Source organism: Bicyclus anynana, chromosome 14 (assembly GCF_947172395.1).
Source record: "Bicyclus anynana chromosome 14, ilBicAnyn1.1, whole genome shotgun sequence".
Classification (NCBI taxonomy): domain Eukaryota; kingdom Metazoa; phylum Arthropoda; class Insecta; order Lepidoptera; family Nymphalidae; genus Bicyclus; species Bicyclus anynana.
The window spans coordinates 15,805,107-15,830,474 of record NC_069096.1 but is presented as its reverse complement, the minus strand read 5'-3'; the positions used below and the strand labels follow the sequence as shown (position 1 = coordinate 15,830,474).

Sequence of the window (25,368 nt, the reverse complement as noted above, 5' to 3'; positions counted from 1 at the left end):
ACTTATTTAAATGTTTTGATTTGACTCATGCTTTTAATGAACCTACTAGGATAACGGCTACTTCAGGGACATGTCTGGATAATATATTTTACAATTGTGTGATTGAAAAAAAGATGATAATAAATAAATTAGGCTCTGATCATAGTGGTCAAATAATAACTATTTTAAACAATAAATCCAATAGCAACCAATGGTTTAAGTATAGGCCGATAACTGAAGGTAAATTAGAGCGATTTAAAAGCATAATTTCTTCAAAAATTCCAAGTCTTTCATTTGAAAATAGTCACCCAGACAGGCTATTTGGTACACTGTTCAAGACAATAGACAAAGAGTTTTGTAAAATTTTTAACTTTAAACGTATTAATGTTACTCAAAAATTAAAGTTTAGCGAATGGGCTACTGTAGGCATTTACAAAAGTAGAGACAGATTGTACGAGTTGTACGAGGAGAAACAGTATAATCAAACGCGAACATATATAGAACATGTAAAAAACTATTCAAAAATTTTCAAACGTGTTTGCATTCTTGCAAAATCATTACACATCAAAGATAGAATAATAAAATCTGAAAACAAGGTACAAACAACCTGGAACTTAATTAATAAAGAATCAGGCAAAATTAGACCACGTGATATGAGTTTTGAATTAATTGTCAATGATAAAAAGATAAACACCGATAACGAGGTTGTTAATGCCTTTGAAGACTTTTTCCAGAATGTTCCTATCTTGTTAACAGATTCACTGGACTCTTCTGCTACGGAAGCCCAGAGGATATTAAGAGGCCATGTTAAAGAGTGCAACGTTCTTTTTGAATTTCATCATATAACTGTATCAGACATTAAAAAAACTTTTAAACTGTTAAAATTAAAAAGAACTGGAGACATGTGGGGCATGTCAGTGAAAGTAATATCTAACATCATTGATGTCATTGCTCCCCACTTAGCTATTATTTTTAATGAATGCGTGGATTTGGGTATCTTTCCGAACCTAATGAAACATGGCAAACTGTTACCACTTTTTAAATCAGGTGACAAAACTGATGTTAATAATTATAGACCAATTACAATACTGCCAACACTTGGTAAGGTTTTTGAAAAAATCATTTTAAATCAACTTTTAAGTCATTTTAATTTAAATAATTTATTTCACCCTGAACAGTATGGTTTTACTAAAGGTCGCAGTACAACTGATGCAGGTGCTAAACTTTTAAAACATATATATGATGCATGGGAAAATGCTAAGAATGCTATTGGTGTATTTTGTGATTTGTCCAAAGCATTCGATTGTGTTGACCATAACATTCTTTTACTTAAGTTAAGCCACTATGGCATAAAAAGTGTTGCACTTGATCTCATCGCCTCTTATCTAAGTGATAGAACACAAAAGGTATGCATAAATGATTCAAAGTCTCGCGGTTTTTCTAACACAATGGGCGTCCCACAGGGTTCAATTCTGGGTCCTTTTCTATTCCTAGTGTACATAAACGATTTACCACACCATGTTAGCGGCATCTGTGAGATAGTACTGTTTGCTGACGACACATCCCTAATTTTTAAGAGTGACAGAAGTAAAGATAATTCCGACGATGTAAACCGTGCCATATCGCATGTGTCGCATTGGTTCACTGTTAACAACTTACTTTTAAATGCAAAGAAAACTAAATGTATTGAGTTTTCATTACCAAATGTTATAAAAATAGATAAGTCTATAATGATCAATGGTGAAACACTAGAAATAGAGAATTCCACAGTTTTCCTGGGAGTGACCTTGGATTCTAAACTTCAGTGGGGTGCTCATATAGAAAAACTGTCAGGTAAACTCAGCTCAGCTGCTTTTGCAGTGAGAAAAATAAGACAGTTTACTGATGTTGATACAGCTAGACTTGTTTATTTTGCGTACTTTCACAGCGTAATGTCTTACGGTATTTTGTTGTGGGGCAAGGCTGCTGATATACATACATTCTATATTTGTACTTCAAAAAAGAGCAATTCGAGCAATATATCAACTAAAATCACGCGAGTCCCTTCGTCAAAAGTTTAAAGAAATAGGCATTTTAACAGTAGCCTGTCAGTATATATATAACAGTATAGTTTATGTGAGACAAAATATTAATTTGTACAAACGAAAAGGAGATCTAAACCCACGTCTTACTAGACACGGGCATAAGTTAGTTATGTCTGCATATCGTCTCCAAAGAGTTAAAAAATCTTTTGTGGGTTTGGGTGTACTCTTCTATAACAAGATCCCCAAGACTGTGATGGACTTGCCAATGCACAACTTTAAGCAATGTGTTAAAAAACATTTACTTAGTCGAGGTTACTACACTATTGATGAGTTCCTTAACGACAAAGGTGCTTGGAGGCCATTGAATCAGCTTCCTTCACACAGGAAATAAAACTATAAGAAATTGTAATTTAATTGTTATCAAATGTAAATTGTAATACTGTATGACTTTTTCAAAAGAGCAACTGTTGAGTTTCTTGCCGGTATCTTCTCAGCAGAACCTGCCTTCCGAACCGGTGGTAGAATCTTTACAAATAGTCAACTGACGTGTCAAAAGTGCTTGTAAACTGAGCCTACTTGAAATAAATGAATTTTGAATTTTGAAATTTTGACATTTGCTATCGACAGGTCACGTGATTAAGATTTGTCATTCCCATACATTTTTCTAGTTTTCGAAGCGTTTGCGATCGTAGAAAGAGAATCGACGTGCCACTTGGCTACAGGGGCTGGCTTTATCTACAACTAAAGTCCTTTTTATGAAAGAGGTCCCCCAGACGCGGCGCAAAATGTCTTATTGGCGCTTATTGTCATTTAGTAATGGCGGTCTTATTGTCATTTGTATAAGGCGCTGTCAATTTTAGTTCAGATTTTAGTCGCGGGACTTCTTTAATGAAAGTGACTCTACTTTCCTTATGTATCCAGTGGTTAGTCTATATGATTTTGAATCATGAGGTCCTGGGTAATTTTTCTTTCTTCTAAGTTCCTAATTATCAGTTAAAATTCTCAGTATGGGATTTGAAAGTTGGTGGAGTTACACCCCTGTCATTATCATTAACATCTGATAGTGATAAGTGGTCGTTAATGAATTTAACATTATCACCCAATAACCCGCAGAGTGTATATCGATCAGCGTTGCCAGATCTCTATTTTAGAGGGACGTCCCGATTTTAAAATGAAAATTAAATATTTTTGGGGATAACTCGACCGAGCGTGCAGCGTACTGAAAAACTAAAAAGCACGGGTAGGTGGCACACCACTAATGAATTGAAGTTTTTGACTTTGTTTTTTTATTCAGAAGACGAACTATTTGACGATAGAGTAATTCTGATTTAATATATATCATATTTTGATTTGGTCGCTAACTATGGGCCTCATAAGAAGGCTCAGAGTCACACAGCGGGCGATAGAACAAGCTATGTCAGGAGTATCTCTGCGTGATCGAATCAGAAATGAGGAGATCCGCAGAAGAACCAAAGTCACCGACATAGCTCAACGAGTTGCGAAGCTGAAGTGGCAATGGGCGGGGCGTATAGTTCGAAGAGCCGATGGACGTTGTGGTTCCAAAGTGCTGGAATGGCGACCCCGCACTAGTAAGCGCAGTGTTGGCCGACCCCCCACCAGGTGGACTGACGACATCAAGCGAGTCGCAGGGATTCGCTGGATGCAGGTGGCTCAGTATCGTGATGTTTGGAAGTCCCTACAAAAGGCCTATGTCCTGCAGTGGACGTCCATCGGCTGATATGATGATGATTTATTTTATTTATTTATTTATTTATTTACGTACACTTACAATATACATATAGAGACATACACAAATAATATATAACTAGCTCACATTGACTTATACGTACATCTATGACAAGTGCACACAACATTCACTAAAAACTAAAAAACATGTAAACAGTCAAATACCACACAAGGAACAAAATAACAGATATAACTTAACTTAAATTATTATGGGGAAGAACTCACCGACAGATGATCAGTGAGTTTTTTTTTAAAGATACTATAAGAATTGGAAAATATGTCGATGCCAGGTATAGAACGTGATAGTTCATTATATTTTGCGCATATACGAGCAACGGGGGCTTGGTTTCCGAGATGTGTTCTAGCGAAAGGGATATGAAATGTTTTACGCTTCTTGCAATGACGGGGATATCTAATCGGAACCGAAAGACAGACCCGGTCAAGTAGGTTGCTGCACTTCACCTCATAATGTACTATGTTATGTAAAAAACATTGGTCGCGTATTTCTCGCCTACTGCGAAGAGACATCATTTTAAACTTGGCAAGTCGTTGGTTGTATGGTTGCCTGTGTGAAATACCACTAGCATGGAACGCAAGGTGTCGAGTGAAGGCACGCTGAATGCATTCAATGCGTTGAGAGTGGACACTATATGATGGATTCCAGATGACGCTGGCAAACTCAACACAACTTCTCACAAACGCATTGTAAAGCACAATTTTAGTTTTCTGGGAGAACCCTTTAGTGTTGCGCCTGATAAACCCTAGTACTTTCGCGGCTTTTTTAACAATGTTGTTTACGTGTGACACAAAAGTTAACTTGCTGTCAATAGTAACTCCCAGGTCTCTAATTTCCTGTAACTCTTTTAGTACCACACTACCGATCATGTAACTAGAGACAAGTGGATGATGATGATATTTTGATTTATATACATATTCTATGGATATTTTCACGTAAACGTAATTTGAACTCTAATAAAACGTATAGTTAATAACTATAATAGTTTTTTTTACGATGTCTGTTTGGTACATACGCGAAAAAATCACGTTTTTTTCACTCAAAAAGTTCCTAAATCCCGACTTGACAAAAAAAAATCTGGCAACTCTGGTACCGATACTTGTATTTACTCACGTGGCTTGGTAGGTTGGTATTGAATTTATTCTACAATTATTTTTCAAGTTTTTTTTTGTTTTGTCGTAGGTACCTACTGTACATAAATGTTTTGACTGAAGCAAGCAACTTGATATGTATTTATAGTTTTAGACTGCGAAATATAACAAGGTTACATTAAGGCTACTGATCAAACAAAGGCTCATACACATGACCAAGTCCAAAATAAAATAAATCAATTTACAATGGCAGTGACTCATTTTAACTTACAGAGTAAAACTTATAACAGTGGTATGTAAAGTATTTACCGGAATATAGCGTCTCGTAACTTAATAATAAAGCTTAATTTTACGTGCACAATTTATATTTTACTGTTCTATTTGTTTCGAATAACTTTTACATCGGACAACACAGCAAAGTAAAATGTTACACTTAACAACCAATTGTAGTCTTTATTCATTTGTCGGTATGTACTATTTTTGCTCACACAAATATGAGCTATTGTTTACGAGTTAAAATGTTTACACAGAGAAGTAAATTACATTATGACACCCGGTTAAATTAATAACATCACAGACAAGAATGTGCTTAAATTAGTTTATATGTGACCTTCATACAATTAGCTGTGCTATTGATAAAAAGTAGTTATACCTACTTGTTTATACAGATTTTTTTTTCTGTTTGTAAATTTGTTGTAGGTTTCATGTTAGGACCTAGCAGCGGCATCAGGTATTTTCGTCAGGTTTTTCCAAGAAAATTTAAAATTTTGAAACCCCCCAATATCATAAAATTATTAATAACACTCTTGATCAAGTCATAAATATTCTCTTTCAGTGCGCTTTCATTTGAGACTCCACTACAGAGTATATTTGCAGACATTCGGTTATTCTTCCCCACTTTCACCCTCACAACTTTAAAATGGCTCAACCGATTTTCATCGAACATGTCTAAGAACATAAGTCAACTTTAAAACAAAAAAAAATAAATCGCTTCATCCGTTCGGGGCTATGGTGCCACAGACAGACTGATAGACAGACACGTCAAACTTATTTTGCGTCGGGGGTTAAAAATAGGAAAAAAAATGTAGACCAGAAATATGAAATACTTTAGTAGATAAGAAAAATGAAATAGTAAAATATGTATAAAAAATGTACTTTATAAAAATATGTATTTTAATAGATATTTTAAACTAGATTTACCCTATCATTAAATAGTTGAATTTTATTCATCTTCTGAATAAAAAAAAAATAATAAAACACATATCACACAGTCGAGTTATCCCCGAAAAGCGGGACTAAGCCTGGGCCGCGCGGGACATTTAATTTTGATTCAAAAATCGGGACGTTCCCCAAAAAATCGGGACGCCAAAACGCTGGTAATTTGCCTATAGCACACCAATTCAATCTTGACTTGAAGATACCCAACATAATATCGTTTAGGTGGCATAACGGAAGCTGTAAGGGCATTCTTTGGCAAGGTTTTAAATTCGCAGGCATTCTTACGCTGTAAGGGCGTTTATAGAAAACATAAATAACACACGTTTAAGCAAAGAGATATCGATAACGTAGTAGTGCAAATTTCTGCGATACCATACTCTTCCACAGAACGTCTTGTGGTAGAACAGTAAAGGAGGATCGAGATCAAAACCTCTAGAGCACACTCCCTGAAATATATCTTGTAGAATCCGGGCCCTCATGAGGCCGAGGGAGGTATGTATAGCCTATGCCTTTATTGCAATGACAGGACCTTATAAACTTGACCTAATATGGTAATAACTAACATCACCTGAAATACGAGTACATATTACTTATTAGTAAACTCGTGATGAAGTAATTTGTGAACGATATATTTAAAGCAAGGATATAAGACGCTAACACTGTATACCAACAGAAGTCGCTAATTTGATGAACCACTTCACACGTCTGGTATGAATAGAAGAATCTGGAACTTCAAGCTAGCGTGCTACACTTTCGCAGCATCTGACAACGCATTTGTTTATTAAACTTTCATCGGTTAATAAAATCAATGATAGATTAATTACTGTTTATTAAACTAGCGGACGCCCGCGACTTCGTCCGCGTGAAACTCGATGTAAACTTTCAACTACCCCTATCCTACCCTACTCAAATTTCCTACGGAACCCTATTTTTTTCCTGAATAAAATTTACCCTATGTTACTTCTGGTAGCTTTCGAATGGTGAAAGAATTTCTAAAATCGGTCCAGTAGTTTTTGAGCCTATTCATTACAAACAAACAAACATACAAACAAAGTTTTCCTCTTTATAATATTAATATAGATAAACAGTAATTAATCTATCATTAATTTTGTTGGAGGTGTAATAAAAGTCAAAATTAAATTGAACAAACCGTACGTAGATTAGGTTGTAACCTCTAGGACTTACAGGCAACGTTTGTTTCGTTCATTTCTGGTTACAGTTCAAACCCCGTACTTTTTATTTTCGCAAAATAAAAAAACTGGTGGGAGGAGATGTCGTTAGTTACCTCCCCTTTGCCAGACACCAGACACCATGAAAAATGTATGGGAATGACAGATCTTGATCACGTGACGTGATAGCAAATGTCATTCCCATAAATTTTTTCGAAGCGTTTGCGATCGTAGAAAGGGAATCGACGTGCCACTGGGCTACAGGGGCTGGCACCAGACACCACTGACGACAATGAAGAGCGCATCGTGACGAAAGTGGTGGTTTGCGTGACTCTTTGACATCCCAAATAGCCCAGTTATTTGGCGCTCAAAAAAAGATTCTCGAGGAAAATTTTCCAAGAGTTTTAAAAATTGGTGATTTTTGATAGAATAGTCAAATAATCGTCAAAAAGGTTATAATCAAGATTTTTTTCATTTTAATGATATAGGATACTCATTAATTTTGGTATCATGAATGTTTTTATATTCATAAAATAACTTAATAAATTTTTTTTAATAATTATTAATAGTTTCATACATAATTAAGTTTAAATTAATGGTGTGGGTATAGAACTAAGCAGATAATATACATAATTCAAATAATTTAATGAGAAAAAAAAACTATAACCCGCTATAACCGGTACCATATCATGCCTTGCAAAACTTTTCGCGTATGGACTAGGTAGTTATTGGCAAAAAATAAGAGGTTTCTGCTTCTATCTATATTTATACTTATATCATCTATTTACGAAACTATTGTTTCATTGTGCGTAGGTAATAAGGTTAGTTGTTTAAATAAATATTATAAAGTCAGAGCCGATTTTTGCAGAATAGATACTTAGTCCACCACGCTGGCCAAATGCGGATTGGCAGACTTCACACGCCTAGAGAATTAAGAAAATTCTCAGGTATGAAGATTTCCTCTCGATGTTTTTCCTTCACCGGTTCAGACACGTGATATTTAATTTCTTAAAATGCACATACCCCTGACCGGATTCGAACCTACGCCCTCTGAATCTAAGGCAGAGGTCATATCTACTGAAATATCACGTCTCTGAATTAAGAATAAGGTTTACAAATTGTTGGAAATTTAACTCATGTTTTCTGATTACAATGGTGTGAAAATGGTGTTATTGTTTTAGTTATCTTCAGGGACTAGTATCAAGATAGATACCGCGTATTTATTATGTATACGAAGCGTGGCCAAAATATTTGTGTAATGTACAAAGCTAAGGAGAAGAAGATAGATCGGATTGCAAGATATTATTTATATAACAATGATATTGTATAACTCTACAAGATTAGTTAGTTGATGAGCGGATAGTAAGATGTTTTGCTTGCCCCACTTAAGAGTGGCGTATAGACCAAACAAACGTAAACGCCGTAAGACATAACATAACACCAAGTCAAGTCTGAAGGATGTGGACAGGAAAATATCGAAATATGGTTATGGGCAAGGTTTCCATATTTTTTTCGCTGTCTACATCTCTAAACTGCCTTCAGACTTGACGGTAAACGTGATCGTCAGAGGCGTAACGTAAGTATAGGTACATGTTTGTGGCTGTTTACTTTTAGATTGTCTTTTTTCTGTTTTGAGTCATTTTTTTCGCGGGGGAAATCTCTTTCTGTTTTGAGTCTATATTTTGTATGTCGAATCAAAATTCATTTATTTGTGTACTTGTGTAAGTGTACTATCACTTTTGAAACTTCAGGTTATGTTAAGATGTTAAATCAAGTAAAGTAAGGTGACAAGAAAAGTCTTAAACTTAAAACATCGTACAATACTAATGATCATCAATAATAATAATCAATTGAAATAACTTTGATAACTTTTGTTCGTTTCGTGACTTCATCATAGGTAGCAAATATGACACGCCTTTTAATACTACTGAATAGAAAAACGGCCTCTAGATAAATAAAAGTCCGTGTAATTATCTTCGCTTATTAGCATTTCGGTCGACGACCAAGTGAGTATCAGCTTACGGGTAGTGCGGGTCAAAAAATGTATTCGCCGATAGCTCGAGATGTTTGCAAAACGCCCAATGTGACTCCCAAACAGGGTTGACGACCTTATAATGTGAGAAAAGTGTGCTAAAGACTATAAAAGTACCTACTTTTATAGTTGTATATTACTAAAACTTAGTGGGCTTCTTTTCTTGTCAAGCCTTTAGACTTTTACAACTTGATATAAGTTATTGACAACATCACAGAAAACATATTATACTGTGTGGGTAGCTTTGTAGAGTTGTTGTTCATGTTAAGTGGTATGAAGAACCGAGTTCGACAAATCATCATCATCATCATTACCAGCCGATGGACGTCCACTGCTGGACATAGCATATTCTCGAGCCGCCAGCATCCAGCGGCTCCCTGCAACCCGCTTGTTGTCTTCGGTCCACCTAGTGGGGGGTCGACCAACACTGCACTTATCCTAAGTAATATGTAAGTTTAGTGTAGGTAGGTACATAATATGTATTCTGTGATTTAGATTACATTTTTGGCTCGCTTTATAGCTTAAACCTTTTGATAGATTTCATTATTTTTATGAGGTGTCTTTACATTCGTGATACTAATTGTGGAAGTGAAATTATTGCCTGAGTAGGTATCATGGGTAATACGCGCGAAACACAAATCTTTAATTCAATTAAAATCCAAACATAATTAGTTTCAGTTGTAGTAGGTAGGTTTGTAACTCATAATTTTCGTTATCATTGTCACCCCACATAGGACCTCCTTCCATTATACGAATAGGACTTTTAGACGCTGCCCCTGCGGGTTAGTGGGCTTAAGGTTATTAGCGTTTGATTTTGTAACGATCACTATCAGAATTTGTCAATTGATAATCACCGGTACCGACGGCTTTATGTGTACCCGCTATATGAAAATAATATTATTACTGCAAAAAATGCAAATGCATTAGTTTAAAATAAAGTTAATAGTGTAGTTTTGCCAAAGATAAAATAAATATCGAATAAAAAAAAAGTTGACAGCCCTGAGACTTCCAAATTCAAACCGCCATCCATGTTTTACAAAACATTTTCGCGTTTATTCACTAAGTGTAAATATAAAGTAATACAAGCAAGTACCTCAGGAATGTCCGTGCAGTGCAGTGGAATGTGGATGCGCACTGAATAATAACAGTTGTCGGTTTGTGTGTCACAGCGACAGCGCACTGGCAACCTCCGCCGAGCGTCCGCGAGCACTGGCGACCGGCTTCTTGACTGTTGATCACTCGTGTTGTAGGGTGACCACACCTAACATGTTTTGGGCAGATACGTTGTTAGCTTTTTTTTTCTGATTGTGTAAGTGCCGTAGGCTCCGTAGGGGACCTGAGCGGCGTCACCGGGGGGTACGTAGTTAGCGTTACTTTGACAATATTAATGACGGCTAATTGCCTGTCGCTTACTAGTCTACAAGTGAGAATTGACACTAGCATTTTGAATGTTGAACGATGTAACCTCGATTCCATGACATGATATCATTTATACATGTTAAAATCATTTTAATTTTATTGTTAACGAAGTTTATCGCCAGCCCTGAATAATGAACTTTTAATGGATTAAGAACTGATAAAGGAGACCGACCATTTTGGGCCCAGCACGTTACAAAAAAAAATAACGAAAACTCCTTTATTTTAGGTATATTAAATCGCAATCGTAGTTGCTAATATTTTTTTTAATGTGTGTACTTGCTATCGTGCATTTTACAATTTACGTTAAAGGTACTTGTCGATCAAACTAAAATTAAACTAGTGTAAAACTGATATTGTTTTCTAATAAATGACACTAATTGGCACATTGTAACGGTGCATTCATCAAATCTGGGCCCAGCAATGTATGAAAAATGACCGGTCCTTTGCGGAATATCCCGCAATGCCCCGTACTCCTCACGCTCGTAATTGACGGCAATGACTCAAGGTGCAGCTGCCGTCCTGTCTCAATGTTGCTGCAACAATCAACAGTCGCAACAAATGTTCTGGAATGTCCCGCAGTGCGCAAACCGATGGGCGCCGTAGTCCCCGCGCTCGTAATTGACGACAATGACTCAAGGTGGAGCTGCCGTCCTGTCTCAATGTTGCTGCAACAATCAACAGTCGCAACAAATGTTCTGGAATGTCCCGCAGTGCGCAAATCGATGGGCGCCGTAGTCCCCGCGCTCGTAATTGACGGCAATGACTCAAGGTGGAGCCGCCGTCCTGTCTCAATGTTGCTGTGAACAACAATCAACAATCAACAGGCGCGCAGGGCACTGGTTTTTACCATGGGACTTTTGTTTTTCACTGGCATACCACACTGGTGACCTTAGGGTTTATAGTTACCCATCGTACCGTATGTTAAATACCTACATGCATGAAAGCATGGGCTCATAAAAAGATAACTATCTCTTACACTATAAAAATCGGACATTCGACAGGGATTTTTGAAGGTCAATACTATAACACGTTAAATAATATTGACCTTGACAGTTCAGCACTCGGTTAAGGCCTAGGGCCGGTATAATGAATTAATGATGAGGTCATCTCATGTCTCATGGCGAAGTTTGCTATTGTCAAACTATTACTTAAAAGTTTAAGTAGACAGTTATTAATGTCAAAATTATTTAACATCCATGCTTTCTTAGCCTTTCCGGAATTAGTAGACGTGCTAATTAATTTTCGACTCTATTTCAACGTCAGTAATGTCAATAATAGTTTAAGGTCAATACACCTCAATCGCCTCACAGTTAACAGGCCGTACTCAGCACCATGTCATAGGTTCAAACCCGCCAGTTGGACTATTCTCGAACACATTTCTACAAAGACTTAACGATTAGGCACCTAGTTGAAGGCAGCGCCGGACCGAGGTAAATTTTAGAATGGAGCGAGATCCAATTATGGCGCCTTTCGCGCACGTAAATTCATCACATAAATTTCTTTTCGAGCTTGTCTTTACCATTTCGGCGCCTCCTAGGATTTGGCGCCTGGAGCGACCGCTCCGTTCGCCGTATGGACGGTCCGGCCCTGGTTGAAGGGGTAATGGAGTACTGCATGTCAATTATGTATTTATCTCAGTACCTATACGATTCAAAACTTAATGTAAGCCACTTCACGAATTTTTTATCGTAGGCATATGGTAGTTGACTCATATAAAAGGACATGTCCCAAAATGGGCCTTTGTTATTTATAATTTTTATGTAGGTCGACAGAATTTTTTACGGATGGAAGATACAAATTACTGTTGAGAAAATAATTTTCAGAATTTTTGGAACCCGCATTATTTAGATAAATATTTTTTTTTGTTTCGCTCCCTTGTCTACAAATAAACATAGACAATACAGTAAATTTGTTCAAAACAGCCAATAAAACTTGGAATTGAATTTTCCCGGTGTAAGCTGTCAAGTAATATTGTCAAATGTCATTATGACAAGTTAAATAGAAACATTTCGTATCGTAGACAGAGAAGCAAAAAAATCCATAAATTGCTTTAATTCACGTATTTTTTTAAAATATCCAAACGTAAAAGAACGCAAATAGTTATTGAATCCTCTGAGACTATTGAGACCAATCTCCGAGAAACTTTGACATTGACAAATGACATAAGTTTTTCAAGAAATGGAAATTTTAATCTGTGATAAAAATTCAAAAACAAGTTATTTATTTACAAATAACAATTACAATCGTAAATCTAAATTAATTATTACATAAACTTACATCTTGTGGATTGTGGAATCAAAACAATAGTAACTACTCAATATAAAATCCCACCCACGAATAATTCTATAACATGTATGCCGAAATTCAAGTTATTTTGTTTCAAGTTAGCATAGCTATATTTTTCATGTTTTTGCAACAAATTGAAGGCAAAAATTGCAATTTTTACGTACAAGTGGAACAAAAGCTGCTCAATGAAGGTTTTCACAGGTAACTTCTACAGAACTTATAGATATGGGTACAAGATGAATTGGTTATGGGCACTTAACGAAGATGCTCGTTTATTATACCTTAAAATAAATAGTAATCTTGCTACTTAAGTAACTGCTGCTGTTCTGTAATCAATTAACTTACATGCAAATTATTGATGTTTTGTTAGAAAACTCAGATTAGTGATTTCATATGTGAATAAAGAATGCCAATCAATCAAATTTTTCTTTTGTGGCTTGCTTGAAGGAAATTGTACATACCTGTACCAACTCATTCTGCACAATTTAATCTGCCAAAGTGACAAAATAGAGAACACTTTGACTAATCAAACATTGTGTCGTCCAGCCTCAGAAGGGGGAGAGTGAGTATCAAGGGACAAGGAGCGAAAAGAGAAAATAACTTGTAGGGAGTCAAGAAGGCGTCCCGGGAACACGCAAAGAGCAAGTACCGGGTTCGCCCTCCCTCGATTTGGCCCAAATTACCAAGAGGTTAAAAGAGCCATGGGAGGTGGTGGGTTGTCCCTGTTTAATCAAACATTGTTGAGTGTGAAATAAACATACAAATTAATTTTGACAGCTTATAAGAGTAGATGGAGAAAGCACAAAGGAGATTGTTTGGTGACAATTTAGTTAGAGATAGTTGTGGGTGTGCATTTATGTCCTATACCTATTCCTGCACCCCTAGCCAAGTGGCATGATGATTCTCTTTCTGCGATCACTAATGCTTCGAAAACTAGAAAGATGTATGGGAATGACATTTGCTATTGACAGGTCAAGTGATCAAGATCTGTCATTCCCATACATTTTTCTAGTTTTCGAACCGTTAGCGATCATAGAAAGAGAATTGACATGGCACTTGGCTAGGGGAGCTGAATTCTTTGATTTTGTCGGCAAACTTATTATTGTATGTCTATGTAATTATAGTGTTGTTTTTTTCCCTTATTAAAGCCCCAGTGGCTGTAACTGTGTAACAACAGTAATTTTCCAGTGTTACATAGTTCATATCAATGAGACAAATATTTAAAAGGTTGCTGAACCCATTGTGTGATAGAGACAAAATTCTGAGCTGGTCCCAAAACTTGTGGAAATGTGTAGGTACAACCTAAACCTACACATGGCCACAAGTTTTGGTACCAGCTACCAATGTATGCCATCTTCAGTGCTCATGTGGTGCTCACTGTCTTGACAAATTTGAATTTTTATATTTTTATTGTATTACTTAACAAAATATGAAGCTCAAAATCAAGTTTAACTGCAATTATTCCAGGAACTTGACCATAAACATAGACTTTGCCAGTGACAATGAGGAGGAGAGGTGGTTGTATGAAGACTGTATGGTGGGCATAGAGCAGACCTTGCCGTCTGGAGTCTACTCCAGTATAGATGATATAAATGACAGCGGATGTGTTAATTTGGTAAGATCTTTGTAAGATGTGCATTTTAATATCATCATCATCATCATTATCAACCCGTATTTGGCTTGCTGCTGAGCTCGAGTATCCTCTCAGAATGAGAGGGGTTAGGCCAATAGTCCACCACATTGGCCCAATGTGGATTGGCAGACTTTACACACCCAGAGAATTAAGAAAATTTTCTGGTATGCAGGTTTCCTCACAATGTTTTTCCTTCACCATTTGAGACGTGATATTTAATTTCTTAAAATGCACACAACTGAAAAGTTGGAAGTGCGTGCCCCAGACCGGATTCGGATCCACAACCTCTGGAATCAGATTCAGAGGTCATATTCATGGCTCCTTTAATATCATAGAAGTAATAAAATTTGTAAATGTAAATTTGAAACTTTTTTGCTTTGCTCCCATTGGTGGACATTTGGTCTATTTATCTTCACTTGGTTACATGCTAAGCTGACTTATCTGTGAACTACTGCTACTAATAGGTTTGTTACTACACCATCTATTAAACTAAACCTGAGTCAATTAAAACAATTGAAAATCCTAAACATACAAAAAAAACTCTGAAAATGTGTAGAACCATAGAAATTAAAACAATTAATATTCATATTGAAGAAATTTTATTCATTGTTGAATTCCCATAATTTCAGATACACACAGTCTTCAAAACTGCAGTCAATATAGAGCTCCCAGCCAAGAAGTCTGAGCCGATTGTGATACACCTTTTAAGCAAAGTAAGGGATTACAGGACTGATATTTATATACCAGTGCATGCCAGATACCACAATCCAGCCAAAGGTGGAGGGTTAGTAGTTGTTTAGTTCAGTAGCAACTAATTTTAAAGAACCTCAACTGAAAGAGCTGTCTGACACGAGGGATGGTGGTTCGATCCCTACCCCGTTGGTGTATTCCACACCTACTCCTACTAGTCTTTTCCGACCTGCTGGGAGTATAGAGCCATATAAAATAAATAAAAATAGCCTTTATTCACTGAAACTATAAGGATTAGAATGAAATTTTGCTCATGCTCTGAGTTCTGATACATGAGCCAAGATGGTGAATTGGCTGTTTGAAATCCACCCCCATAATATGGATATCAAAATAATAATAATAATAATAATAATTTATTTATTCATCAGAAAGCAGGTTTACAAAGATTACTTAAATATAATAAGACCCAATAAAGAAGAGCAAATGAAAGGGTTTGCTGTCAAGCATACGAAAAAAATGGTCACATGACTCAAATCCAATATTTGTAATTTTTAGTGCGTGCTAAGAGCGTGTTTTTTAGTTTTTTAACTGTTTAAAGTTATTTAGTTTTTTAAATATTCATGTTATTTTGTAGTATGGTCAGGAACGAGATACCAGTGCCCAAGGTATACCTCCTGTGCCCTGACAGTCGGCTGGAGCGCTGCGACGACTTGTATGCTGAGCTGACACATCCAAATAACTTCTGCTCAGAGCATGTATCCAAAGAGAACTGCACATGGAAAGAAATACCCATCATTATGGTATGTAGCATCACCACCAGCCTTTTAATGACCCATTACATGACTTTATAGGAGAGGGGATATGGAACTTGGACTCACCACTCTGCTTCAATGCGGGTTGGTGGGCTCAAAGGGTTTTAATGTTATAATGATGTATTCCTTGGCTGAGTTTGTTGTGGGATCTTCTCGAAAGAAGGCTTTGGAACCCTCATAACTTGTAATTTAAAGTTTTCAACAAATTATTATTACCATTATCTAATAATATTTCCTGACGATTCGAAAATGTCTAATTGAAATAAATGGATTTTGACTTTTACTGCCGTGTGACGCAGTGGGTAGGAACCTCGCTTTCTGCATCCTCTGCATCGGTTGTGGGTTCCATTCCAGGTAAAATTAAATATGTCGGCCTATTGCAATCTCTCGTTCTATCTTAGTGGATCAAGGACAAGGATGATGATGCTTACAAATTAGCCCTTGTTTATTACAATCTCACCTGATGGTAAGTGACGACGCAATCTATAATGGAAGCGGGCTAACTTGTTAGGACGAGGATGAAAATCCACACACCTTTCGGTTTCTACACGGCATCGTACCGGAACGCGAAACTTGTCAGCAAAAGAAAGAAAGTAGGTACTTTTGCTGACAAGGGAGGTGGAGGGGTAAATAAGTGTAACAAACCTGCTTACGCAATACTTAAACAGCCGCTCATTACTAACCTGTATTGGATAAAGAATTTTATATTATTATCTAAAAGAAAGACAGAAAGATTTTTATTTTTATATTTTTGAGTAATGCCACATATTACGTTATTAAATACTAAATTATTCTATAGTTAAGCTGCCCACACAAACAGTTAGGCAATAAAAAAAGAATGCCCTGCAATGTGTGGAATAAGGTTCCAACTTAGTATTTTGCCACATACAAAAAAAAAGTATGCAGCACAGCTTGTACGTTAAGTGCCTAGTTAAAAGCCTTGTTCACGCCACTGATCGGTGGTCCGGTGGCAGGTGACGGCGCCCCTGTCCTGGCACGTGCCGGTGGGCGACACGGAGCACTACGCGCTGGTGGCGGGCGGCACCGCGCTGGTGATAGCGCTGGGCTCGCTCTACCTCCTCAACACCCTGCGACGGTACCACTCACTCGCACACAGGAATAATAAAAAGATTTCATGAAAATATTTGCCGGCTTTTATTTTAATTACCCCCTATTTAACCCTCGTCGTTATCAACCCATATTCGGCTCACTGCTGAGCTCCTCTCAGAATGAGAGGGGTTAGGCCAATAGTCCACCACGCTGGCCTAATGCGGATTGGCAGACTTCACACACGCAGAGAATTAAGAAATTCTCTGGTATGCAGGTTTCCTCACGATGTTTTCCTTCACCGATTGAGACACGTGATATTTAATTTCTTAAAATGCACACAACTGAAAAGTTGGAGGTGCATACCCCGGACCGGATTCGAACCCACACCCTCCGGAATCGGGGGCAGAGGTCATATCCACTGGGCTATCACGGCTCATTTAACCCTATAATCCTACTAATATTATAAACGCGAAAGTTTGTATGGATGTTTGTTACTCTTTAACGCCGCTACTACTGATTTGGCAGAAATTTGGAATGGAAATAGATTTTACTCTGGATTGACACATAGGCTACTTTTTATCCCGAAAAATCCATGGTTTCCCGAGATTTGCAAAAATTGATGATATGAATGTTTGTTACCCTTTCACGCCTCGAGTACTGAACCGAATTAGGTGTTAAGATATATTATAGCCTGGATTAACACATAGGCTACTTTTTATCCCGGGAAAATCCATGGTTTTCATGGCTCATCATCATGATTTGTGAAAAACTAAATTCCACGCGGATGAAGACGAAGTTTTTTTATAAATTAACTAGCGGACGCCCGCGACTTCGTCAGCGTGAAATTCGATGTTAACTTTCAACTACCCCTACCCCTTTTTCTAATTTTCCGCGCAATTTTCAAATTTTTTCTGTCATAGGAACCTTCTGACATAAACACAAAAAAAAAATCGTGAAATCGGTCCAGCTTTTTATGAGTGATGGCGTGACTAAGAGATATATGGATTCATTTTAATATACCTATACGAAGTCACAGAGTAGCAAAATAAATCAATTATTCGCTAGTCTTTCAGCGACGACGTCATTATTTCGTGCCATTTTGTATGGGGTGTTTTACATTATGTAAATACAATATTCACCAGTGATAATTGCTATGTTATAAGTTTCAGGCAAATTTGCAAAACAGCTGATATTGTTGTCCTTCATATTTCTATCGAAATTCAATATTACGAATTAAAAAAAATTAAATAGATCACCACTATAAATTATTTAAAACTAGCAGACGCCCGCGACTTCGTCCGCGTGAAAATCAATGTTAACTTTCAGCCCTACTTCACCTTTACTTTAAGAGTTGAATTTTAAAAATTCTTGAAACACATTAGATTTCGTGTTTTTTTATGATTTCTGAACAAATTTTTAAAACTCTAAAACTTTTAACCCCTATTTCACCCCCTTTTTATTTTAGGGTCCAAAAGTAGCCTATAATTACCTCCAAAGTCTCATTTATCATTATACCAAAGTTCATCTTGATCGGTTCAGCCGTTTAGCCGTGAAAAGGTAACAGACAGACTTACTTTCGCATTTATAATATTAGTATAGTTAATGAAAACAATAACATTAAAGTTTGCTTGCTATCGCGAGTTACCGCCATCTGCATGAAAAGGCTCGAACTACTACGTGTGGTGAGAGGTGGCGATGCACGATGCATCAGGGCAAGTATCTAAAACAGCGCCATCTATTATTATTAATTAAGCACAGATAATGTCATTTCCTAGATTTTTAAAAATACCTACAGGAAATCGGGACCCGTGTAATAGTAAAGGTTTAAAAATAAATCGGTTATTTTAAAATACAAAACTACTTTGCGAGTAATTGAACTTGTGCATAGCTAACAGTTAGGTATTTAAATAGCAAGCGGAATTCCGCGGACTATATCTATAGGCAATTATTGTGCGCTCTGTGAAATTGTCGCTCGACCGCAAAGTGCAGACGGGGGTCCGATGCCCTCGGATTAGAGATCGTTACCGGCCGTAATGACCCCCGGCTGCGGTTCCGGCCGACGACTCGCCGCGCGCTCGGCCGAGTGGCCCGATGAGCGTGTAGCTCGCTCGGTGCGTCCTCTGCGTGTTTCACTAACATGAGCCCCACATGAGCCCGAAGCGGCGAGCACCCGCTCCGAGCCGGCGACGAGCCGGGCGGGCCAGCTCCCGCTCGCCCGGGCCGCTCGCCCCGGGCAGCGCCGCGGCGCACAGATATGGATTTAAGATTAACGAGGGCACGCAGGCGGCGGCGCGCGCGGGGCGGGCGGGTGTTTACGTGCGGCGGGTGCAGGGCGTGCAGGCGGCGGCCGATCGATGCTGGGCGGGGCGCGGCGCGCGCGGGGGGCGCGGGGGCGGGGCGAGCGCGGCCGCCAGTCCGCCTCGGGGCCGCGTTCGCGTGGTCGTCGCCCGAGAGTGTCGTGCGGCGGCCGGAGTGTCTCCGCGAGCGCTCGGCGGCGGCGGCGAGCCTCGCGCCGCCCGCCTCGATGCCGCGCGCGGCCGCAGCGCACCCCCGCCCCGCGCCCCCTCCGCCCGCGCCCGGCGCCGCGCGCGCAGCGCCGCGCCCGCGCCGCCCGAGCCCCCGCGCCCGCGCCTGCGGCCCGTGTTCCTGTGGGCGCGCCAGCTCGACGGCACCGTGCAGGAGGTCCGCTGCGAGGACTACGACGCGCGCAACCGCCTGCGCCTAGCGCGCACCGCCAGCGGCTGGCGCGTCATCCCGCGCACCGAGATCTACAACGCGATCCGCGTGCCCCCGCCGCCCGCGCGCGCCCCCCGCGAGCGTCGCCGGCGCCGCCGCTGCGCCCGCTCGCGCCGCCGCGCGCGCGCGCCCGAGCCCGCGCTGTGGCAGCCCGACCTGGAGTCGCACATCCCGTCGCACACGATCGCCGTGCCGCGCGCGCCGCCCGAGCCCACACCGCTCGACAACCTGCTGGCCGTGGCCGAGCTGGAGTTCAACCAGCAGCTGGACGGCGCGGCCTACTCGTTCCTGCCGGCCGAGCAGGTCGCGCGCGACGTCATGTCGTTCGAGCTGGGCGAGCCCGAGCCGTCCGACGAGCTGGGCGCGCACAAGGATCTCTTCGAGACGATCAGCGAGGCGCACTACCTGCCGGAGCTCGGCGGGCCCCACGACGAGGAGTTGCTCGAGTCCCTGGTGGAGAAAGGTTGTGAAGATAATCAGATCCTGGTAGACCAGGCTCTGGACAAGCTGTCGCACCTCGTGCACGGAACCGGCGAGTACGGCGTCGAGGACGACATGCTCCTGAGCGACGCCCCCGTTTCGGAAATCATGAACCGACTGGAGCAGACTCTCGAATCACCCGGACAGAGCAGCATCACCGCGGCGCAGGGCCTGCTGCACCTGCACCACATAGGAGACCACCTGTCGCAGGCGAGCCACGCGCAAGTCGAGCAGTCGTACATGTCCGAGGAAGTGTTCGCGCCGGAAGACGCGTCCCAGTGTCCGATGGAATCGTTGACTGCTGCAGCTAATGAGTTGCAGGATATGAATGACTTGGATCAAATGGAATACGACGCCGAGAGCGCTGAGAAAACGCTAGATCCTGACATTGACAACGTGCACGGCATGTGCACGGAACGCGTACCTGACTCTCTGGACGCTGATTCTGAAAATAAAACTTATCACGAGCTTGAGCCGGAAGCGTTGCCCGATCAAAGTGAAGCTGATACACCCATCCAAACCTCTGACGATGTCACCAGCGGTGAGTGTTTACAAACTTGTGAAGAACTATGTACAAAAGCAGACGACGAACAAAACATAGAAGAAACCAACGAGGAGGAAGTTGAAAAAACTACCGACGAGCCGGCCGATGACAACAACGGCGATATAGATCATCGCGAAGAGCCGGTGAACGAAGATTTGGTACCCACAGATTTGAGTATAAAGAACGTTGACAAATCTGTCACACCTCTGATAGCTCCGTGCGATACCGACACTCCTCACTTCGAAGACAACATGTCGATAAAGAGTGAGGAGCAGCCGAGGGACCTGACCGTGCACAGGCGGTTGCCCACACCGCAGGCGTCACCGCGAAGGACAGAAGTTCCCCGCGCACCATCGAGGGAGTCGGACGCGATGCAATCGCCCCAGCCCAGCGGCATTCCAGCCGTACCGAGCTCACCGGAAATCTTCACTATGCCTCTGACTAAAAGCAAACAAACATTATTCTTGGAGACGCTGCTCTCGTCACCCTCTCCCAAGATGTATACCTCGGAAGTGACGATAACGAAACAGCAATGCGAGCCCCTCAATCTCGGTAAACATCGAAAATCGGCCAGTCCGACGGTCTCCAGTTGCTCGGACGAAATGAAGAAATTGAACAAGGAATTCGGAGAGCCCCAGGAAAAAAAAATGAAGCATGAATCTTCGGAAGAGTTGGCGAAAGTTAGCAAAGTATTCAAAACAGAAGAACAAGTCAAAAAACCTGATATGAAAATGGCCAAAACGCCCTCAGACGATGCGAGTCCACTTAAACAATTATTAGTTTTGAAATCGAATCCCGAATTCAACGTTCCAGATCCTTTACTGATTCCCAAGGATAAACTGAACGGTATTCTGCTCAACCCCGGCCAAAACATACCGGCCCTGCTGATGCAGAGGCCGGAGCTGCGCCTGCCGCAGGCGTTCGCCTACCCCGCCGTTCTGCAGGACCCTGACATACTAGTCGTGTCGTTATCGCAACTGGAGACGATCCTGGAGAACGAGGAGATGAAATCACCGTCACCCAGACCTCCGAAAGACAAAGACCCTAAATCGATCACGTCGTCCAAACAGCCGGGCACGCCGCAGCCCGATCAGACCGGCCAACCCAAGCCCATCCCTTCGATGGACGCTCTCGCCGGCGACATAGACGCCGCCACGTCAGCCGCGCTCAACCAGATGCTGTGGCTGCCGTACCTGAGCCAGCTAGAAGCTATGGCGGCGTGTTCCCAGAACATGGATTTCCTGAAAGCTTTAAATTCGGCCGGTTACACCGGACCGAACTATCCGGAACTCTCGCAGATGTTCAACCCATCCCATCGCTTCATGCCCCAGCGCAGCTTCGCGGTAATGCCTCCCTTGGATTACGACAACGGGCTGCAGATGGCCATGTGGCAGGAGGCGATGTCGCACGCGAACGCCTCCCACAACCGGTCGAAAGGGGCGTCGGTGGAACAGTTGAAAGAGTTGTCCAAGTCCAGCGAAGGAGCCGTCCAGAACCCGTACGTACATTCCACGAAGAGCCACCCGACCAAGACTCACTCGTCCGCCCGCACGAGTCCGATAGCTCACAGCTACAACCAGCGAGGGATGGCCCACCACCCGTTCCTGCAGGGCATGTACCCGGGCATGACCCCGAACGTCCGGCCGAACGTGCCCCTGCCCGGGCTCCAGATCCCCTACTTCAACCCTTCGATGATGGGGAACCAGCGGTCACCGCGCACCGGACAGCAGAAGAGTCCGAGCTCGCCGTACTACCCGAACAACAACTACTTGCAATCGCTGAAACAGGCGGAGAGTCAGAACCAGCGCCACGCCTCGCAAGACTCCCCGCGGCCTCGCATCAGCGTCAAGTCGTTGCACAATCTGCTGGAGCCCTCTGCGGCGGCGGCGTCGGGGGTCGGGGCCCGGCGCGCGTCGAGCACCCCCACGGCGCACCGGCGCCGCGAGGAGCCCGAGGTGGGCAGCACGACGCCGGGCGAGCCCGCCGCGCAGCTGCCGCCGCACCCGCACGACCCCGCGTCCTTCCACCTGTGGCACCCCCTGTTCGGCAAGTGAGTTTTTATCTTTACATGTAGTCTATTGTGCGATTCTATACCGATTGATGTACCGACAGTCTACTTTCTATATTGCGGAAATCATACGGATTATATTGTCAGGTGAACTATCTATTGCAGTTGCAATTTTCACAAACCTTTCAATGTCATCCTCACATCGTAGGTCCGGAAGCATGCTCACTTCGTTATGAAATCATTAAGTTTTCTCAGTCACTCAGTAATCAAATCATTCATATTTTTCAACGCAAATTACTGAGAATGTAAAGTGGATTGTACATGGGTATAATTTTTTTTTTTTTTTTCCTTACAGGATTTATAAACATATTTAGATAACTGTGAAACACATTTTAAATAGATACAGCTATTTGGTCTCCGTTAATTTGAAGGTACCTTGAACAGGAATATGATTACGCAAATAACATACAAATTATCATATTTTAACAATAGATTTTCATTAAGTATAGATACCCAAGTTTTGTAAATACCTATATTTAGCAACTTTTATTTTAATTTTTACATTCTTAATTTCCAAGTAACTACGAGTATTATAATACCTAGCTACCAACTAAAGTTACTTGTAAATATATTAACGAGATAAACTAAATTAGATATAATTTATATTATACTCGTAGATAAACTATATTACCTATTATTTCCATATTTTCCTCGGAATAATATGAAAAATCATGTCATCGATACTGAACTTCGCGTCAACCCTTCGAAAAACATCGTTACAGATCGCTGCATTGTACTAGAACGCTAAATCGCTTGGCGGTACGTCTTTGTCGGTAGGGTGGTAACTAGCCACGGCCGATTCCTAACAAAACCGAACTGGGATTCGCCCTAGTGCCAGAGAGGTCGTCAAACAGCCTCAACTCCGACCTCGTCAACTACATTCTTACATCTATATATATATCTATTATCATCTATAACAATGAATTCATTTATGAGACGCCATTTTTATTAATCCCATTATTATTTATCCGCACGGGTAGTGCCGTAGAAAATTAGACATACGTATTTAATACAATGTTTTCATACAAATATCACAGCAAAGTCGAGTTACTCGTGTCTGGATTCCGCACACTCTCAATTATACACAATTACCTAAACACACACTGTAACTATAGTCATTTCTTCCTAGATCTTTATTAATTTACCGGATATACCTAAAAACTAGGACTCTTGTTACAGTGAATTAAATTTATTCATTTAATTATAATCTCTGGATGTACTGAACCGATTTTGAAAATTCTTCCATTACTAGAAAGCCACGTTATTTGTGAATGTCATAGGTTATATTTTCATGAGAACCTATACCTATTGTTTAAATATGTTGGAACTTGGAATTAGATGGATTTTAGTATAAAAGAACATATATTCCTAAAAAAATGTAGGCATTAATATTTCATAATTGCTACCACAATACACGATGTCATATATATTAACATAACAATAGCGGCAAACATAATAATAATCTACATACAGCGACGTGACAGGATATCAATAATGTATGTACGAACATATATGCGCATAATTAGGGTTCCGCTTGCTCTTGTTGAAACAGCGTAATGACAATATGTAGAGTATGGTTGTGACTAAGGAAATAACACCGCCACGTTGCTGGGATAAGACTTATAGAACGAAGACCTGGAATAGCCACATACCACATTTGATAAAGGTTAAAAATTTGACAGCCTATGCTCCTACCATCAGGACTCGGCAACTCCTCCTCCTAATCACAATACGCGCCGTCTGAGAAGCTTCCGAAGAAGCCTTCTGCGTCCAACCCTTGATACAGCGGTTAAGTGAAAGCTTCTTAAGGTGTTGTGGAAGCTTTTCGCTATAAATTATTATTAGTGCGCTTCATAGATGCAAAAATGAAGTGTCGAGGATTCATCACGAACCTGTAGTGAATCCTCAATTTAGGTACGAAGAAATTTTCCAGTTTGTACAGTTTGTATGTATGCCATAGGTAAGGAGTTTGGATGGTGGTGGCCTTGGTTTTAAGAAACCAGCCAACGTCCCGCGGTTTCACCCGCATCGTGCCCGTTCCCGTGAGAATACGGGGATAAAATATAGCATATGACACTCACAAATAACGCGGCTTTCTAGTAGTTAAATATTTTTTTAAATCGCTTCAGTAGATCCAGAGATTACCCCTACAATATCACAAACTTTCCCTCTTTATAATATTAGTATATAGATATATTAAGCCGTGATAGCCCAGTGGATATGACCTCTGCCTCCGATTCCGGAGGGTGTGGGTTCGAATCCGGTCCGGGGTATGCACCTCCAACTTTTCAGTTATGTGCATTTTAAGAAATTAAATATCACGTGGCTCAATCGGTGAAGGAAAACATCGTGAGGAAACCTGCATACCAGAGAAT

The 25,368-nt window shown here is 40.7% G+C and overlaps 3 protein-coding genes across 5 annotated transcripts in view; 2 read left to right on the top strand and 1 right to left on the bottom strand.

The window, feature by feature from the left end:
* The window catches only part of LOC112057658 (protein yellow), a 33,284-nt gene extending 22,756 nt beyond the window's left edge, over nucleotides 1-10,528 (bottom strand). Inside the window, exon 1 of the mRNA XM_052885357.1 lies at nucleotides 10,369-10,528. The gene's annotated coding sequence lies outside the window, so the exon portion shown is untranslated. The remainder of the gene's footprint in view (nucleotides 1-10,368) is intronic.
* Nucleotides 10,529-12,889: 2,361 nt separating this feature from the next.
* Nucleotides 12,890-17,259, top strand: LOC112057659 (phosphatidylinositol-glycan biosynthesis class X protein). 2 transcript variants are annotated; one of them, XM_052885391.1, is made up of 5 exons: nucleotides 12,890-13,181; nucleotides 14,448-14,595; nucleotides 15,243-15,397; nucleotides 15,938-16,103; nucleotides 17,090-17,259. In XM_052885391.1, exons 1-5 carry the CDS (start codon nucleotides 13,045-13,047, stop codon nucleotides 17,252-17,254), a joined length of 771 nt encoding a protein of 256 aa, XP_052741351.1. In that variant the 5' UTR covers nucleotides 12,890-13,044; the 3' UTR covers nucleotides 17,255-17,259. The 2 variants fall into 2 exon arrangements, with proteins under 2 accessions (XP_052741351.1, XP_023953912.1); XM_024098144.2 differs by lacking the exon at nucleotides 12,890-13,181 and adding an exon at nucleotides 13,543-13,826.
* Nucleotides 17,260-18,089: 830 nt separating this feature from the next.
* LOC112057661 (uncharacterized) overlaps nucleotides 18,090-25,368 on the top strand; it is a 108,663-nt gene continuing 101,384 nt past the window's right edge. Inside the window, exon 1 of one of the 2 annotated variants that reach the window (XM_052885390.1) lies at nucleotides 18,090-22,971. In XM_052885390.1, coding sequence (XP_052741350.1) covers nucleotides 19,314-22,971 — 3,658 coding nt within the window. In that variant the 5' untranslated portion in view covers nucleotides 18,090-19,313. Of the gene's footprint in view, nucleotides 22,976-25,368 lie in introns of both variants that reach the window. The other variant, XM_052885389.1, reaches the window with a different exon arrangement.

Excerpts from the sequence above, each read along its gene's own strand:
- LOC112057659 (XM_052885391.1), top strand. The coding sequence starts at position 13,045 with ATGTATGCCGAAATTCAAGTTATTTTGTTTCAAGTTAGCATAGCTATA. Across the intron at positions 13,182-14,447 it reads CTCAATGAAGGTTTTCACAG|GAACTTGACCATAAACATAG; the intron begins GTAACTTCTACA and ends CAATTATTCCAG. Across the intron at positions 14,596-15,242 it reads ACAGCGGATGTGTTAATTTG|ATACACACAGTCTTCAAAAC; the intron begins GTAAGATCTTTG and ends CCATAATTTCAG.